The sequence below is a fragment of the Tachysurus vachellii genome, chromosome 18 (genome assembly GCF_030014155.1).
Source record: "Tachysurus vachellii isolate PV-2020 chromosome 18, HZAU_Pvac_v1, whole genome shotgun sequence".
NCBI lineage: Eukaryota > Metazoa > Chordata > Actinopteri > Siluriformes > Bagridae > Tachysurus > Tachysurus vachellii.
Window position 1 is genome coordinate 9,747,862 of NC_083477.1, and position 17,655 is coordinate 9,765,516.

General features: G+C 40.1%; 1 protein-coding gene across 7 annotated transcripts in view; it reads right to left on the minus strand.

Moving 5' to 3' along the window:
• baiap2a (BAR/IMD domain containing adaptor protein 2a) overlaps positions 1–17,655 on the minus strand; it is a 65,397-nt gene that overhangs the window by 15,278 nt on the left and 32,464 nt on the right. For all 7 annotated transcript variants that reach the window (XM_060892274.1, XM_060892275.1, XM_060892271.1 and 4 more), the window contains exons 4-6: positions 5,170–5,231; positions 4,928–4,999; positions 1,254–1,391 (exon numbers count right to left, since the gene is read on the minus strand). In XM_060892274.1, the coding sequence (XP_060748257.1) occupies positions 1,254–1,391; positions 4,928–4,999; positions 5,170–5,231 (272 nt within the window). The remainder of the gene's footprint in view (positions 1–1,253; positions 1,392–4,927; positions 5,000–5,169; positions 5,232–17,655) is intronic.

A 17,655-nucleotide genomic window follows, 5' to 3' on the forward strand; every position in this document is an offset into this window, starting at 1 on the left:
AACAACAGGCAGGAAGAATGGATTAATCCAGAGCTGGGTTACCTGCTCAAGCAAGCAGTCGACTCACAGTTTACCTCGAGGGGGAAACGGGTTGGTGGGGGTTTAGCAGCTCAGCCAACAATTTGGTCTATGCACAAACGCTACATTCGAGTTGAGACCAGATTGAAATAACAATCTAGAACTGAATGATTATACATCTATCACAGACAAGTGTTATAAATAGATTCAAATGCAAACTACTGTCCAGTTCTTGAATCCAATCAAGACCTTTGGGTGATACAGAAGAGTTTGAGAAACTAAGGGAAGTGATGTAGATATGCATATTTAGTAAAATACTGTACCACATACAGATAGAGACACAGAAAGAGAGACAGATGTGCTGTTTCATACACACTATCCCAGAGTCACATACAGACGAGAGCTGTGTTGTATTACAGCTAGGTAATGGGGTTGAGAGAGTAGAGTTTTCACACACTGGAAAGTGCGAAGGCTTTCTCTGGAGCTCAGGTCTCTCGGGAGCCTGCATACACTGTGCAGAGTCAGAGTCTATTTATTTCCTTTAGGACTCTGCCACTATGCTGTTGTACTCACAGCGATTAAAGTGTGAGCTGAGGCTTGTTCCACTACCACAGCAAACACCGGAGAAAGCTGCCGAAGGTAGTCGCCTAAAGAGAGTGGGTGTTTGTGTGGGAACAAAAGCAGAGGGGGAAAAAGTGTTGGAGAAACTACTTACCTTTGCAATAACATCCACATCCTAAAAAAACTCATTTATTTATTTGTTTTTAAATATAGCGGCCTATCAATAACATGTTGCTAAATACTAACATTGGGTTTGCTGATCTTGTGGAAAAAGTACTTTCTGTGTGTTAAAATAAAATGTACATTGTCCACATAAGTTTAAGCACCAAACACTGTGCATTTGACAATAAGGGTGCTAATAATTTGAGGTAACGCCCACACAACCTATTTTCCTGAGCACATAACTCTTGTTCTTAATCATGTTCGATTAAGATAAACACGCGCATTATCAAAGTGGATTGTTATCCGACCTTTCTCTGTTAGCATAATGCAGTGTTATCGCTGTGTAGGCGTAATGACCCAGCTCATGACTCACGTCTCTCCTACCTTCTGTACAGCAGCATGTCAGGAGGTGGAGGTTACCGTGTCACTGACGGTGGGGAGGACGGTAAGGAGAAGGGAAAAGAGGAGGTAAAAGAGGAGTGTGCTGACGACGGGGCTAACGGCTGTCTCACCTGCAGCTCCTTGTCGTTGTATTTGGATGGGTTCTTGCTGCCCTGGCTCTTCCTACGCAGTTTCTTCAGCTCAGCCTGACATTTTTCCAGGCTTTCGCCTTTGCTCTTGTGCTCCATCTGGTACTTCTTCAGAGCCGCCTTCAGGAGACAAAACACACAAAAGCTTAGCGTACACAAAGTTTTTGGATGACTCAGGCATGCTTCAAACATTACGTGAAAAAACAGATTTTTCAAAGGCTGAAAAGCTGCAGATGTTGTAAATGTCCTCTAACAAGCCGTCAGTCAGTCAATCTCTTCATGTCGATTAATGGGAGGATTCATTAAAGTTTTCAAGTAAATATACAATTTTTTTTTTTTTGTATGTAATAAATAGCAAACGTCAGAATTTTCTATATGCTGCTATGAATGATGGCTTAAGTGGACACCTAGGCATTCTTAAATAACACAGATCCAAGCTTTAAAGCTCATATTCATAACCCACTAGCAGTTACCATGGCCACTGGAGTGAAATCCTTTGACAGAAGTGTGCTCAGAGAGCTGCGTGAACGAGATGAGATTGGCGGCTAGCACTCATTTGTCATACAGTCAGGGCAAACCCACAGGCACAGCAGTGCTCCTCGTTCACGAACCACGTTTCCCTTTCCTCCTGTGTTCACTTCGCTCAATAATACAGCCCACAATAATTTATGAAGTACTGAAGCAAACATTTGAGCTTTTAGAGTAGAAGCAATTCTCTGGTACTTAATAAACATGAATGCAATGCATTTTAACATGTGCACAGCTGAAACTGAATGGAGGGGATGTTTTAGTGGTTATGGGACTGAGCCTTACTGACAGAAGCTGAAAAGTGTCCAGACGTGGTTTTGGGAGTATTACTGATAGTCTGTGAATATAAATTGAAGCTGGATTGTACAGGGTGAATGGGAGGGACCAGGTTTTGCTCAAAAACAAAAGCATTACTAATAGCAGTCTAATTATTACTAATTTCCCAATTCACTTTATTTGAACTATGGTTTCAGTGAATCAATTCTTTTGGTTCATTTGATTCACAATCCAGAGTGGTGTTCGGAAATCTACCTATTCATTTATGTCTGAGAATAAATTAATAAATAAACAATTTATACGGTGTGAATATATTTTCATGAATATTCATCCATATTAAATATGCTTATAATACGAGAACGCAGAAAATAAATAAATAAATAAATAAATAAATAAAGAGTCATCTGTACTAAACAAATTTCTTACATTTCTTACAAGTCTTTATGTTGGTTGGCTTTGAGGAATCTCAGTTACGTGATGACTTGCGTTAATTTCTTCTTAATTGCTTTAAGAGAGAAAAAACAGCAAGGCAGTTGGGGACTTTACAGCTGCTATAATGTGATAAGAACTAACTTTTAGCTACAGTATGCTGTACTTTAATAAATAAAACATTAATCATCGTCGTCAAAGTGTGTGGTATAAGAAAAATAAAACGCTTTGGAATATGCTGTTATTTGGAAAATAGCCAACTACTGTATAATGACATGCCCAGTCATGTTTTATTCCTTATAACAGTCAGTGCTGAAGCGAAGAGTCGTGTGAAAGAGAATCTTAAAAGCAGCGAGTCATGCAGAAGGATCCTGAAATTAGGCCTGAGCTGACTGATGATGGAACTGTAAATCAATGCCAAGTAAAATGGCAATGTATTTGTGAATTTCACCTGAAATTTCACAATTCTATATTCAATTTGTAGCTCACACTGAAAATTCAGTACTGGCATTTGAATTGCCACTGACATTTCCTTTACTGCTGTGACTGTGCCTCGACGCGCTGGCTGATACTTGGACGACCGTGCAAATGAAAGTGCGACTGGCTCAGGATGCGTTTTCCAAGACCAAGCAGGAGGTGCTGTTCGTCTCATTAGATCTGAATTTCTGACATCCTGTTTTCTTTGATAAGGAAACAGCAAAAGCCTCATTAGAGACGGCAAATCCACAGAGGTTTTCGGTCATCGTTTTGACGCCATTATTCCACATCACATGCAACACGTATGCGGTTTTTATTTCAGTAAAGCTCAGAATCTATGCTGTAAAAACTGCATATAAGACTATGGTTCTATATAGTTCTATTTAATCACTAATCGTGTTCGTTTTCCATTTGAATTCTGCCACCGACATTATTTCAGTCTCTTTCTGCTTTACCCGTGAAAAGTCATACTGTATGCACTGCTTTTCATACAGCAATGGCTTGTGTGTCTCAAGTGGTAACCATAGCGACAACAACTCTAAGCACAGCTATCGCTTGGCCAGTGAGGACTGCGGCATTATTCTGAATCCAAATGTGAAAGAAAACATTGTTTGACCTTGAAGAGAATCTAAAATGGTTGACTACATTTTTGAGTATTATTTCATCCAATTAAAAAAAAAAACCCACACTGATTACTTCAATAGCAACATGTACAACCTGTACATTCATCCAATCAGTCAATCATGTGGCAACAGCTCATAGCGTCAGATTACGCAGATACGGGTGAAGAGCTTCAGATCATGTTCACATCAAACATCAGGATTTTAGAAAATCTGATCTCTCTGACTTTGTTGTGGTGTAGGTTTTGCATATATTTAAGAATCTGTTCATCTTTTTATATTTTCATGCACAGCAATTTCTAAACAAAAGTCAGAGGAAAATGGCCAGGATGGCAATAGTACCTCAATCGCTCTTTACGTATCTGATGAGCAGAAAAGCACATCACAATAAAACTAAATCTTGTAGCTTATGAGCTAAAAGTGCAAAGTGCACATCGGGTTCCACTCCTGTTAAGCTAAGGACAGAAATCCAAATTTACAGTATTCACTACAACTGGAGAGCTGAAAATGATAAAAACATCATCTGGTCAATCAGAGTGTGTATGTTAGAGCGGGAATTTTAACCAAATGTTGGAACCCAGAGAAATCGGTGACTGTCAACTGATTTGCCCAGTTAATTTAAACCAATCCCATGTTTACCAGAAGCACCACCACTACAGAGTCTTGTATGGATAATGAATTAAAGGCTGGGCGTTTTTCACTGACTGACAATATATTACAAAGGCAAGCAACACCCCCCACCTCCCCTCTGTTATGTGATTCCATACTGTAGCAGCACCCAGCTCCGTTTCCACTACCCACACGTTCTAAAGATATCCATGAGATGCTGCAGATATCTTTTAGTCTTGGTTGAAATGCTGAGTGGAATCGGTGCGGCGTGTGTGAGAATGAAGGAGGGGGACTGAAGATGTTGCTGCGCTCTTGCAATATTAACAACTTGAACAATCTGAAACTGCAGGGAGGCTGCGGAGATAGATGTATGTGTATTTTATTTTTATATATATATATATATATATATATATATATATATATATATATATATATATATATATATATATATATAAATTTATATATATATATAAAAACAATCCTGAAATCTGCTGCTGCACGAAAGCCATCCGTCAGTCATTTCTGTTGCCATGAGAATAGACTGAACATCTCTGTCTGTGCAGTGCAGTAAGCTTCTATAGTGCAGCATCAGGAGAACAGTCAAATGCAGGCTATTCTTTCTCTATTTATTTCTCTTACCTTCAGAAAGTGTGTGTATGTGTATGTGTATGTGTGTGTGTGTGTGTGTGTGTGTGTGTGTGTGTTGAGGAAACTCACAGTCAGGTATCTGGCATCCAGGTCCACTTTCTTCTCCAGCTCTGAAAGCAGCTCAGTGTGGAAGCACTTCAGCTGCAGAGAGAGAGTTCAAACATTCAGCTCTCTTATTTACAACGAACAGCCGTACAGGCTTGGCTAAGGTTGACTCTAGATCAATAATCATATTATATAAACTCAGAGGCCATCTGTATGGTGTTGGGGAAGTCTGCTAGAGAGAAGATTACGGATTACAGATAACGCACCATTTCCTCTAGCTGCACTTGGATCTGCCGGTGGACCTCGGCCATCTGAAAGAGCACGTCCCCTGCAGGGAGGAGACACGATTATTCATTTGCGATTCATTTGAACGAAGAAAAAGGGACAGCAGAGAGGTGGAAACCCCCGTCGTGCACTAAGACCATGCAATCACACAAGACACACACGCAGACCAGATGAGCAAACCAAGGACAAGACGGAACAATGGAACAAGGACTGACTGACAAACAAACAAACAAAAACAAAACCCCACACCAAAGGTTAAAAATCTCAAAAGAAACTTTGTAGAAATTCTTTTTTTTCCAGCATTTCAAACGGTATACAAGCCAAATGATGTTTAAATAAATAATAAATACATCATCAGTGTCTACATACTTGTAATTTTGAAGATGAAACCTTGTAAAAATTTTTTATTTTATTTGTCTTCCCTTACAAATAGCACTAATTAAAAAAAATAATAATCAAAAAACAGCAAACAAGATCAACAAAGAGGGAAAATGAAGTCATGCAGCTGGCTGAGGAAGTTTTTTTGCATTTTATATACCTACACGCTGCCTCTTCTGCATATGCAATGCGTTGTGAAGAAAAAGAATAAAAAAAAAGACACATTGAGCAAGAGACTGAGGAGGAATACACAGAAGGAGAAAAAGAACACAGAAAGCAATGGTGGACAAACACGTACATACACATACATACACGCACGCCCACGGCCAGACGCATCATAAGAAAAGAGCAGAGCTGAAACTAACGATGAACACTAAAACTAAAACTAAAACTTTTAACCAAAGGTCACAAAATATCACCTGATCCAGAGCAACATCAGACCTGATTAGGAAGCAATTCCTTCAAGATTTTTTCCAGTGCACAGAAACTAGCAGATACTCATTAGGTTGCTTAAAGAAAGAGCTTGCTCCTGGCAGGCAAATTTGGTTTGATTAATCATAATTACACAATCAGGGCGGTGAACATGCAAAGCTCATTCGCACGTTTGACTTGCAGGTTGCGGCTTCAAAAAGACATTCAAAACATTTTCCCAGAGGAGGAGTTTCTGAAGCTGCACGTCAAACAAACGAGATCGTAGTGTTCAGAAAACTATTTGAGAGAAAGCTGAAGATATTTGTGAGAGCCAGGGGCAGGCTGGGCGTTCTCACACTGTTCACAGCCGTACAATACACAATACTAATCCAGTGCCAGAAGCTAATTAGACACAGAAGCAGACTGTGGCCTATTCACACTAACAGTGTGAAACACAGCCTGTACTTAGAAAGGCTTCTGATAAAAATGGCCTCGCTTATATAAAGCAGGATGCACATCAAGGAGGAAAGTCACACACACACACACACACACACACACACACACACACACACACACACACACACACACACACATGTATATATATACACACACACAAAATTTTCAGCACCACTGGATGTGTAAGACTTGATACTAGTTACTTTAAGGCAGTGATTCAACATGTCGATTTCCACAGAATCTGTTACTACATGAAACATGATGGTGTCAGAGCTATGATACAGGGGCTGGGGTCAGCTATTATACAGCACCCCTGGAGCAGAGGGGGATGAGGGGCCTTGCTTAAGGGCCCAGCAGTGGTAGCTTTGAATCCCTGACCTTCTGCTGATCAGTAACCCAGAGCCTCAACTGTTGAGTCATCAGTGCCCACGTTTGTGAAAACTCTCCTGTTTCTGTGTTTCTAGCCCTATAGCCAGTCTCTGGTCTGATGCCGTCTTCTGTTACATCATTTATACTTGCATAAATAATGCATGTGATTTTTATAAACCGTAGATGATCTGCTAAAGCTTTTGGAGCTGCTGGACTAGAGTTTCTCATACACTGAAAATTTTTTATCCACCACATCTTGCCTCTTCCTCAAAGGGAACTCTTTGAAGCATGAGCAACCCTGTGTACTAAATACAAACACACATCGAGGCCACAGAAGGAGACAGCGTGCTCTCAGAAGGCTACTTAAGCCGATTACAGATAATCAGTTGTGATCACAAACCTTGGGGCTTACACACCACTGCGCTCAGCTGAGTGCTCCCAGAGGTCCAATCAGTTAAAGAAGCACAGCGTTCTAGCTGGCCAAAGGCCCGTCTGCCTTATCGGGCACAGACTGAGCCTGAGCCAACACTTTTATAGGAGTTACACAGGTGCAACTGAAGATAGTGTTCATGAATAAATGTAAAAGGTATTTGAGGTTCTTTCCTCTAAAATAAATGAAACATCACCAAAGCTACATCTCCGATGAAGTGCACTATAAGAAACCATGTGTTTGAGTATGCTGTAAATAATCAAAGATTTTGCACGAATTAATGTCAAGTTATGGTGTGAGACCTCACGGCATGACACAATAATATCGCCAAGAAATGTTTGTATATTTATTTATTGCCTTGAATGAATTTTTAAATTCTCATTTACACTGCTCACATAGCTGCACTCTTAAACTGTTAAAAATTGTCTCCGGTGGCTTCGCCCCTTTCACTGCATTTTATAACTCGGTGGAAAAAAAAAAAAAAATCACATTTATTATCAAGAAATAGATATCTGTTTTGGATCTGCACAATCGAAAAGGAAACTAAATCTGCAATGGGATGTTGTACAACAACATACGGGTGAGAAGATCAGGCGTGACCATTATCTGGTATGTAGTGTATCTAGAATTGAAATAAATCATGCACAGCACTGGGACTACTTGCGCTGCCTTAAGGTGCCCTGACGAGAGCAGCAATACAGCTCACGTGTTGGGAGTAGTAGTGCACAATAAATAAATAAATAAATAAAAACCAACTAAATATCTAAAATATCTAAATATCTAATCTAAAGCAAAATAAATAAAAAAAAAAACAAAAAAAAAACATGCAAAATTCACAAAAACCAAAGTATTAACTCCACTGACATTCCAAGTTCTACCCTTTGCACCCTCCATAGCCCACCTCCCCATCCCCGATAATTACTCTACTGTCTTGTTGATCGTTTTGTCTCATCCATGTCTGTTATGTCCTGCACCCACCCCTCACCCACAGCAACCCTGGCAAATCAAAGTACAACACAGCCTCAAATCGGAAGGACGTAAACAATGCCTCAGTAGTCCCCAAAATGGAAGCCGGTATGTTGTAGTCAAAATAAATAAATTAAATTAAATAATCCAACATTAATTCAATGTGTCGATATCATTTAAATGCCTTGAAATGACCAGAACTGAGTGCAAAAAACACTGCACATAATGACTGGATTTAAAATTGGCCTAGGGGGAAAAAATGATTACCGTAGCATTTTTATTGTAATTTGTGGCTTTTTTTTTTTGCCAATTAAATTGAAAGGTTTTGGCCAAACCACTGAGACAGCTGCATCGATTAAAAAAAGGCAAGTAGCAGCATGTCACACATAGCCACCGGATTTTCTAAAACAAAAGGACAAAAAAAAAAACCACACTGAAGCTTTTCTGCAGAAATCTAGTGTTTGTTTACTTTAGCTTTAAAGTGGAAGTGGAATACAGTGCAGCTTGATACAGTGTGTACACAGAAAGATAAAGATAGCCACAGAGGAGCTATTGTGCTTTGTGGTTTTAGGGAAAGTCCACAGGAAACACACTGACTGTCACTAACTAAACTGTTTGGTCTGATTAACCAGAGACTTACAATGTCAGGTTCTAGTCAGAGATCGGTATTTCTGCATTTGAAGCTGACAGGTCAGAGTGCTCGGGTGTTTTGAGCTCTGGACTCATCAAATCTAGTTCCTTTAGAAGAAGTTTGTCACATCAACAAAAGCAGCTTCTTAGTCTGTCAATCAATGAGCAGCTTCACCCACATGAGTCAGCAGGAGCACTCATGCATGCCTCTACCTGTGTGTGTGTGTGTGTGTGTGTGTGTGTGTGTGTGTGTGTGTGTGCGTGCACGTGTGTGTGTGTGTATGTAAAGATCCCATTCCACAACTGTTTAAATTCTTTGTATAACACAGGAACACCCAACTCATTACACACCATGCAGGCTCTAAGGGCAAGAAAGCGGAAACCTGAGGAGTGATGAGATACTTCAGCCGTAAGCCAACTCAACAGGCCAGACCAGTCTGAAAGGAGGAAGAGGAGGCGGCGGGTGAATCACGGATGAAGGTCAAGTGCAGATTACTGCAGGGTGTCGTGGAAACAGAGGAAACGCGGAGGCTCGGGGCCAGAAGAGGCGAGAGGAGAGAGGAAGGGTTTGTGCTTCTGTAGGCGTTCGGGTTTTCTCTCAACAGCTGTCTGCGGTCATTGTTCCTCTTGTACAACCATGAGAAGATTACATCACTCACTACATTTGTCTGTATATCCCAGAATGCTTCAGCTGACAGAGGAAAAACAAACCTCTGCACCAAAGTACTGGTGCTGATTTTTTAAGTGTTCAGGAAGGCAGTGCTGAGGTGAACATGTTGCTGATGAGATGTGCACTGAGCAGGAAAAACAGCCAGGAGCTACCACAGACAATTCAACACAATGTAATCTCCCGAGCACTCTGGGGGAAAAACATCTGTGTGACAGCTGATAATGGAAATGAGTATGGGCGTGCCTGTGTGTGTTACTGTGGGATAAGAGGCTTCGCTGCAGCAATCACAAAATACAGCAGGTAATCTTATCTCCTGGTTACAGTAGCCATGATCAGTGGAGATACCAGGACCTCTTTGTGTTACGAACTTCCAGGCCACACAAACATACACACCCCCCTCGGCTGTACAGTCCGTGATTAGACGGAAGCCGTCTCTAGAGACACCAGCACAGTCCGGAGGCTTCACTGGACTATGTTTGTGTGCACAAAATAAAAGGTTTCACACCTGCTATTAACCTCCATTTTGACCGATAGCTTGGCACTCTCCATGTGTCCTGTCCTCCATCAGCCTTTCCGTCTTTGATGCAGTTGGCACAGAATGCCTGATTGATGCTTTTGTGAGTGTGTATCTCTCAACATGTCAGGATTGTGTGTGGACACTCGTCTAGAGTGAAGTCTTCACGCTTTTACATAATGGCAGCGTATCAGGCAAGACAACCGAATTTACAGCTAATTCATAGAGTGAATGGTTGTGTTAGTATCTCGGCTGCTTCCTGTGCTGGGTCACGTGTTCCGAATATTACATTTGGCGCAGGTTTTATGCCGAATGTCCTTTCTGACGCAAACCTTCCATTTCATTCGGGCTTTGGAACGGTACGTTAACTGGGTTAGACCTCGGCCTAGGAATCGAACCCAAGCTGTGACAACTAAAACAACTAAAGAGGCTAAAACAAACAAAATGTGCATGTTTCACAGTCAGAATAATAAATAGTAGAGGACATGGGCACAGCCTGTTTTTTTTTAAGTGCTGGGGAACATGGCAACCTTGTGTGATCGATTATTACTCAAGTCGTTTCTCAAGCAGACCCTTTATTCGAGGTCAACACTTTAATTAGTGTTTAAATAAAAAAAAATCTTTTTTTCCCCTGACCTGTCATTTATGGTTCTCTTCACCTTTATTCTTCACTGGGAAAATCATCTGGCCCATTAGGTCAAAATATTTGTACAAGCAATCGATCAACATAAAGACAGCTGCAATAAGTCTTGGTATATTCTCACACGCACTAAATCACAACCTCTGGAGAAGAAACCTGATTTACTTGCCCTTGCTGTTCATTGATAGCTGTCCATGCTGGAGTTTTATCATAGAGGAGAAAATGTATTAGAGACGTTAGTGTGAGAAACATTGTGACAGCTGTGGGTTTTAACCAGCTACATTTTCAAAAAGCAGTCGAGGAGCATGAGCTTGTCTATAGCCTGTGGACAACATTAAAACGTTGTATATTATAAAGGAAAATCGTTATCTGCTTTCTAGACTTTTTTTTTCCCCCCCCAATACTACTCCAAAACCCTTTAGAAAGCCAAACTGTTCTGGTTAGGCAGTCAGACATATACCTTCCTATCAACCTGACATATACGTACAACGAGCATTTAGCTTGTGGAGGAGCATACAAAAAAATGACCCATAAACCCCCTATTCAGCAAATACGCATTGACATAGAAGTATAAAACCTAATGCTCCCTGAAGTCTCCCGACACTTCAAAAGACTGCTTTCCTTTCAAAGGGGTCACACTACAAAGGTCACACAGTCGTATGTCAGCAAACAGACTGAAAATATCCTGGACCCAGCAGCACCGATTCCTCGGATAGAAAATACACCTGCTCATCGGCGAACAGGTTTCTGTGGTAGAATCGTTTGTCTCTATTTCACATCTGGTGGATCTGATAAGTAAATCACATCTGGACACTGAATACAAGTCACAGCTCCAGGACCCTGCTAATCTCCTGCTGAGAATCTTCCTCACTCCAGCAACTAGAGGTGGAGTTTATTTTATACTGAACATTATTCAGTGGTGTTCAAAGGCAGAGCGTTTACCAACCTGTGTAACAGTCAATAACTAAAGCTCGTTTAGAGCCGATGTTGACACTTCTTTACATCAACTCAGAGTCTACAAAAAAAAAAAAAAAAAAAAAAAAAAAAACACAACCCCCCAACCCCCAGCTTTATACCACATTGCTGCTGGCTTCCTAAACATGTCTATGGATTCATTTTCCAGAACAGCACTAGTATACCAGAAAGTATTTATTTATTTATTTATGCACTCGCTGTAACATGGTATTGTTTCTATAGTAACTAATTCACAGGAATTTGTATGCGTATATGAACATATATGCTCCATATAATCCAAGAGAGATATAAACAGATTTCTTCTTTTTTTTTTTTTTAAAATGGTTAATGTTTTTGTACATACATGTTATTTAACAAGTCTCCATGATCAGTGTTTTGTAACAGACAGCGACAGTCAGTCAGAGGATTTGTGTGTGTTCTCTAGTGTCTCTTATTAACTAAAGGAAAAAAAAAAACTGCCTTTTGCTGAAACAACTGTTTATAGCTGCTGTAATGAATCAGACTTGTGCAATGTTCAACAACACAGCAGGACTGGAAATGTAACAAGCGACTTGTTATTCATTAATAAGTGAAGTCTGCAGTTCATGGCTAGTCGCTGAGGAATGAAAGGCTTTAGTACTTCTGGTGCTGGTAGTTTTCATGGGCTTCATCTTCATGCAACAGCACAACCTTGTCTGCTTTTATTTCTATAAAGCACTAAAAAGCACTAACAGTTGAGCTGAAATTATATACATCAATCATTGTGTGTGCGTGTGTGTGTGTGTATATAGTATAGCACACACACAGAAATATCGGCATGACAGGTGGTCATTCAGGTCTATAGGAATTTAAGGAGAGTGGGTTCGAGCAGCAACATCGCCATGGCCTCCTGGAAGAGTAAGACTCCCCTGAAGCGGCGTTCTACCAAGTAACAGAAAGAGAGACACAAAAACAGAGCAAGAAAAGCTGATGAGATGACAGAACTGAAGTGTACAAGAGAAGCAAAAGATCAGAGAGTCTCTTTCAGGCACATTATGTGTGACTGTAGCACTTAAGATCTGACAGGAATGTGTACACTCAAAATACAGCGGTTTTTAGGAGTGAAGGCGAGTGTCGGCTCCTTGCGGCACACACCCTGTGCACCGTGACAGAGGGGAGGAGAAAGGGAAGAAGTCGAGTGCACACAACTCTTCTATTGAGAGATGTGCGAGGTGCCAAATGCCAGCAGTGTGACTCTAATGAGGTAGAGAGTTTTACATCAAGATGGAATGCCAATGAGAGGGAACAAGTGCAGTCTACATAGAAACGCCTGCAACAAATTCATCTCCCACACACACACACCATCATCATCATCATCATCACAAAGCATAAGGAGGTTATGAAGATTAGTAGGTGTGAAAGAGATGGCAAAAATATCACATCAGCTACTGATATTGTTGCCTGGAGGAGCTCTAAAATAATTACGAGCAGTTTGCACAAACATGGCCATCATACTCAAGTGCCAGGCCTACTACATACACATAAACATCTTTAATCTAATGGTCCTGAACTTTATTATAAGTGCTTCTTGTAAGACCCTGTGGCCCAGCAAGTTGCCCTTGATTATTAGTAGCTTACATGCCCATGCATGCAACCTTTAAAACCAGGCCTATAATTTAATATTCTCCATCCAATTTGAAACACAATAATTAGTTTGGGTTTGTTTTGGATGACACAGAGGAACAGAGCATGTCCAGAATATTTAACATACCTAGTGAACAGATTCAACTAATGAGACAGTTTGTTTTCGTTATTTGATAAAAATCCTGTGCATCTATCCACTTCATATTTACACCCAGAATGCTGGTTGACTTTATTTAGATTTACTCATATATAAAAACATAAAAAGAAAAAGAAAGATTATTCGGACAACACAATTGACCAACAGTTGTTAGTATTTAAAGCTTTGAGGTGTTTGCATTAAGGTTACCGTGGTTACACTACAACATTGTGGTTCGTATTCAGCCCATTGCTCTTGGTGTATAATCTCCAGTTTTCTTAACATTTCATTTACGCCATCTGACACACAAAGTTCTTCCAGAGCAACTTCTCATTTTATACAAATGAGCAATTGAGGGTTAAGGGCCCAGCAGTGGGATCAGGTCTACTACTATAGTAGTGGGATCAGTAGATCAGTGAGATCAGTAGTCCGACACCTTAACCACTAAGTTACCACATTATGAGGCTCTGTCTGATGAACTCAATTTCAAAACATATCCTCCATCAATTTTCAAATCAGCTTCAAGTCAGAAAATTTGCCAGACCATGCGAGACCTTTTTCCTTGGCTGCATGTGTGGGCATGTTGTCTTGTTGAAACGTCCTTGTCCTTGTCCATTGCTTTATCCATGTTTCCTTAAGTGACATGGAAAGCCCTGTAACCATTTGCACAGACTATACACCTCTATACAGGATTGGGATCCCATGAGCGTAACCCTTCTTTCACAAGTTGAGGTGATTTACTTTTATTTTTCTTTTCTGCGACCTGGAATATTGTTCCAAAAAAAGCACAGATTTAGACCCGATCTCTGCGAGTTTTAGGTGTAGGAAAGGAGATAAAGGCTGTGTAATTCACTGCTTTTTGTTCTCTGCTGCTTTCCGATCATCCTGCAAATTTTTTCAACTGACTGTCTGGTTTTTCCCTCACCTACTTTAGCATTCGTCAGCAAGTGGACCTCAAAGATGACACTTAGTTGTTCCACAAACTTTCCACCTACGCTTCATCAAACTAATTCTGCTGGCAGGGATGTTTAAGTTCTTTACTCTGACTGGGTCAAAAGTCAGAAAACATAATTATGTACATTTAGAAGTGAATATATATACAAATATTAAATAAAAAAAAAAAAAACAGTGTCGGAACACTTTTTTCCCCTTCACTGTACATGATTAGGTTTCTACAGATCCTTTCTGGTAGGTAAAAGACAGGAAACATGGGAAAGTCTGAAGAAATCATACTGACAGAATGGATTCAGATAGGACTAAAAATCAGAAATGCCCCAGTATTAATTACCTTCCCCCACCTCCTCATGTCAAATGGAGCCAACCCAAATAGAAGAAGAATGCAGGAAAATAATTTGCCTTTCCAGACGTATTGTTTAAAGACGTGTAACTCTGAGAAAGTTACAGAGAAAGAGAGCAGTAAGTGAGAGTTGCAAGAGGCAGAACGAGAGAGAGTGCGAAAGAGTCGGAGCCAAAAAGACAATGAGAGAACCAGTGTGTGTGTGTAAGTGAGGGAGAGAGAGAGAGCGAGAGAGAGATAAATAGCAGTAATTATGAAGAAAAGGCATCTTTGTAATAAAGCGCTACAGGATGAAAAGGAGAAAGGCTTTAATTTTAAAGAAAGGAGTGGTTTATAGCACATTGCACTTAGCAGGAGTTCATATCAGGACAAATAACGTGTATATATATATATATATATATATATATATATATATATATATATATATATATATATATATATATATATATATATATATATATATAAAAATATATAATACACACACACAAAACTCTCTGTGTGTGTACATGTGTATTTGCATCAAAGTTTGCATGTGTCAAGACTGATTCAAATTCTCGTGTCATGGAAGTGAATCAAGGCCGGGCCGAGGGACTATGTGGGTTTTGTATGCTTTCCCAGCATGCAGCATGACACTCAGAAATAGAGCAGAAAGTAGGGGCTCTTGGGACCATGATGCAGGGCTAATAAAAGAGCCCCACTGCTCCCGTTCCAACCGGGCCAACACATCAAACTGTGTGCGAGACACTTATACAGACAAAGACAAGTCCAGACAGTGGAAGATGACAGCAGTCAGCACTCTCTTGCTATTCCCCCCCCTCAGCCATCACTGAGCTCCCACTTCTGGCCTACTACAGTCCATTAGTCTCCAAAGACAATTATGTACCTTGACTCATTGCCTCATTTCCCTGTCTTACAGAGTAATTACGAGGCACACGTGTTACACACTTAAGCACAAGTGTGCTCCAAAGTGCTGGTCCAATTCCCATACCTCACTATGCACCTCTCTTTTATTGGTTACACTCATGATGCAGAGCAAAAGGGAACATGTTGGATATGAAGGACATTAACATTAAACCAATGATTAAAAACAAAACAAGGTTATACCACAGCACAGCAGTGACTGGTCAGGAGGTGCTGATCAATATTTCATTACAGCAGCTCTGACAACAGATCCCAGCTTCATATCAAGGCACACAGTCCAGTATGTTCCTGTTTCTATAGTAACGGCAACTTCTACGTAACCCTGAACAAATAATAAAACAGACATAACCTTACTGTTGAGCTGACGAATCGTTATGTTAGATTATGCCTTGAATTAATATTCATGGAAGGATTGTCAGTGTTTTGTAATAGCAGGTCTTCTACTACTAGAGAAACTTCAGGATACAGGAGCTTTCTGGTTTCTTGGGAACATGACAAACTGCTGCTAACTGCAACTGCTGCTATTAAAATTGATAACAGAAGCCAAGTTGTGGATTAACTGGAAATAGTAAATGATTTAATAGCAGGACGTTCATCAACAAATGGGAAAATTGTAATTGTTAGTAAAATCACTGTAAACCGAAAAACAACAACAAAAAAAATACTGGATGAAATAATCCACTTTGTCTTCATGATGCTGTGCATCACACTACCTAGTCATGTTTAATTCCTAATATCCTCTTACTCGTGTTCATACGTCATGTGTTTGTAAGCATGAAAATTTTAGAACATTTTTAACGTTAGTGTTTACTTTTCCCCAGAGCGAGATGTTGGTGAAACAGTCTCTCAGGAAAAAAAAAAGAGAAATCCAGGCCATCCTGTTTCCTCTTGAGTGGACGTAAAGATGTTTAACAGAAGTGGACATGAGGCAAAATGACTTTATGTGCCGTATCAAACAGACGGCTGACATCAAAAACAAGTGGCAAATCTGACTTTAATGAGCGCGAGACAGAGTCTCGTTCTGAGCAGCTTTGTTCTCATGGTAACCGCACGTGGGTTCCTCTCCGCTTTCAGGCGATTCAAACGGCAGAAAGACTGTCGTCTCCAAATTCATCAGTGTTTATGAAGAAACTGCTAGATTAACTGGAGGAATGAATGTGATGACAATGCTGTCCCATATTTCCTATACCGGGCCTGTATTTGTGATGTGTTGTCCCAGTTCTTGCTCCAGAATCGATCCTGTGTTTTGCAAGGCAAAGCGTTTTCATTTTTTCATTTCATGGAACACAGCAGAAGAACATACCACAGCAGACTCCATGTGAAGGTATACAATTAGGTAGGATTATTTCTTGAAATGTGCAAGCAGAGAGCTACTCCAGAAAAATTACAGGGGCCAAGTTGTTAAGTGCAAAAGAAAGAGATTGTAGTCTGAGGAGTTGATTGTCTAATCAAAGTGAAATGATACAGATTCATACAGAGAGAATAAGGCACAGTTTTGGGCAGTTTTGTCTTTTCAGTTTGAGATTTATGATTAAACATACAAAAAATAAACCAGTGGCTCATCATATAAACTACACCTTGCCTCATGGGTAATAATGGGTATCGAAGGTTACCGATGGGTATCGAAGGGTATCGATGGGCATCAATGGATACTGATGGTTACTGAGGAGTATATCGATGGATGCTGATGGATATCGATGATGTGACTTTAGAACACTTGAGCACTAGAAAATGAAATTATATTTAATAAAAAAATGTGGTAAATTTAGCTCTATTCTGAATTTTAGTCTCCAGGAATTCAGTGTAAATATTGTTGGACATGTGGGCAAAACCTGTAATACCTCCATGCAGTTCATTCTCATTTACTGCTTAAAATCCAAAAATTGAATAAGAAACTATAAGCATGGAAGGAAGCAGCAAAGATCACTGGTGCCTCCGGTGGGTGTACAGAAGTACAATTAGCTTCCTTCACTAATCTAATGAAGCTAGCATTAAATCTTAAAGTTCAGTAGTTATTGGTGAGGGGTATCTGCTCTTGCTATACATAGTGTGTCTACTAACTTGCCTAACAA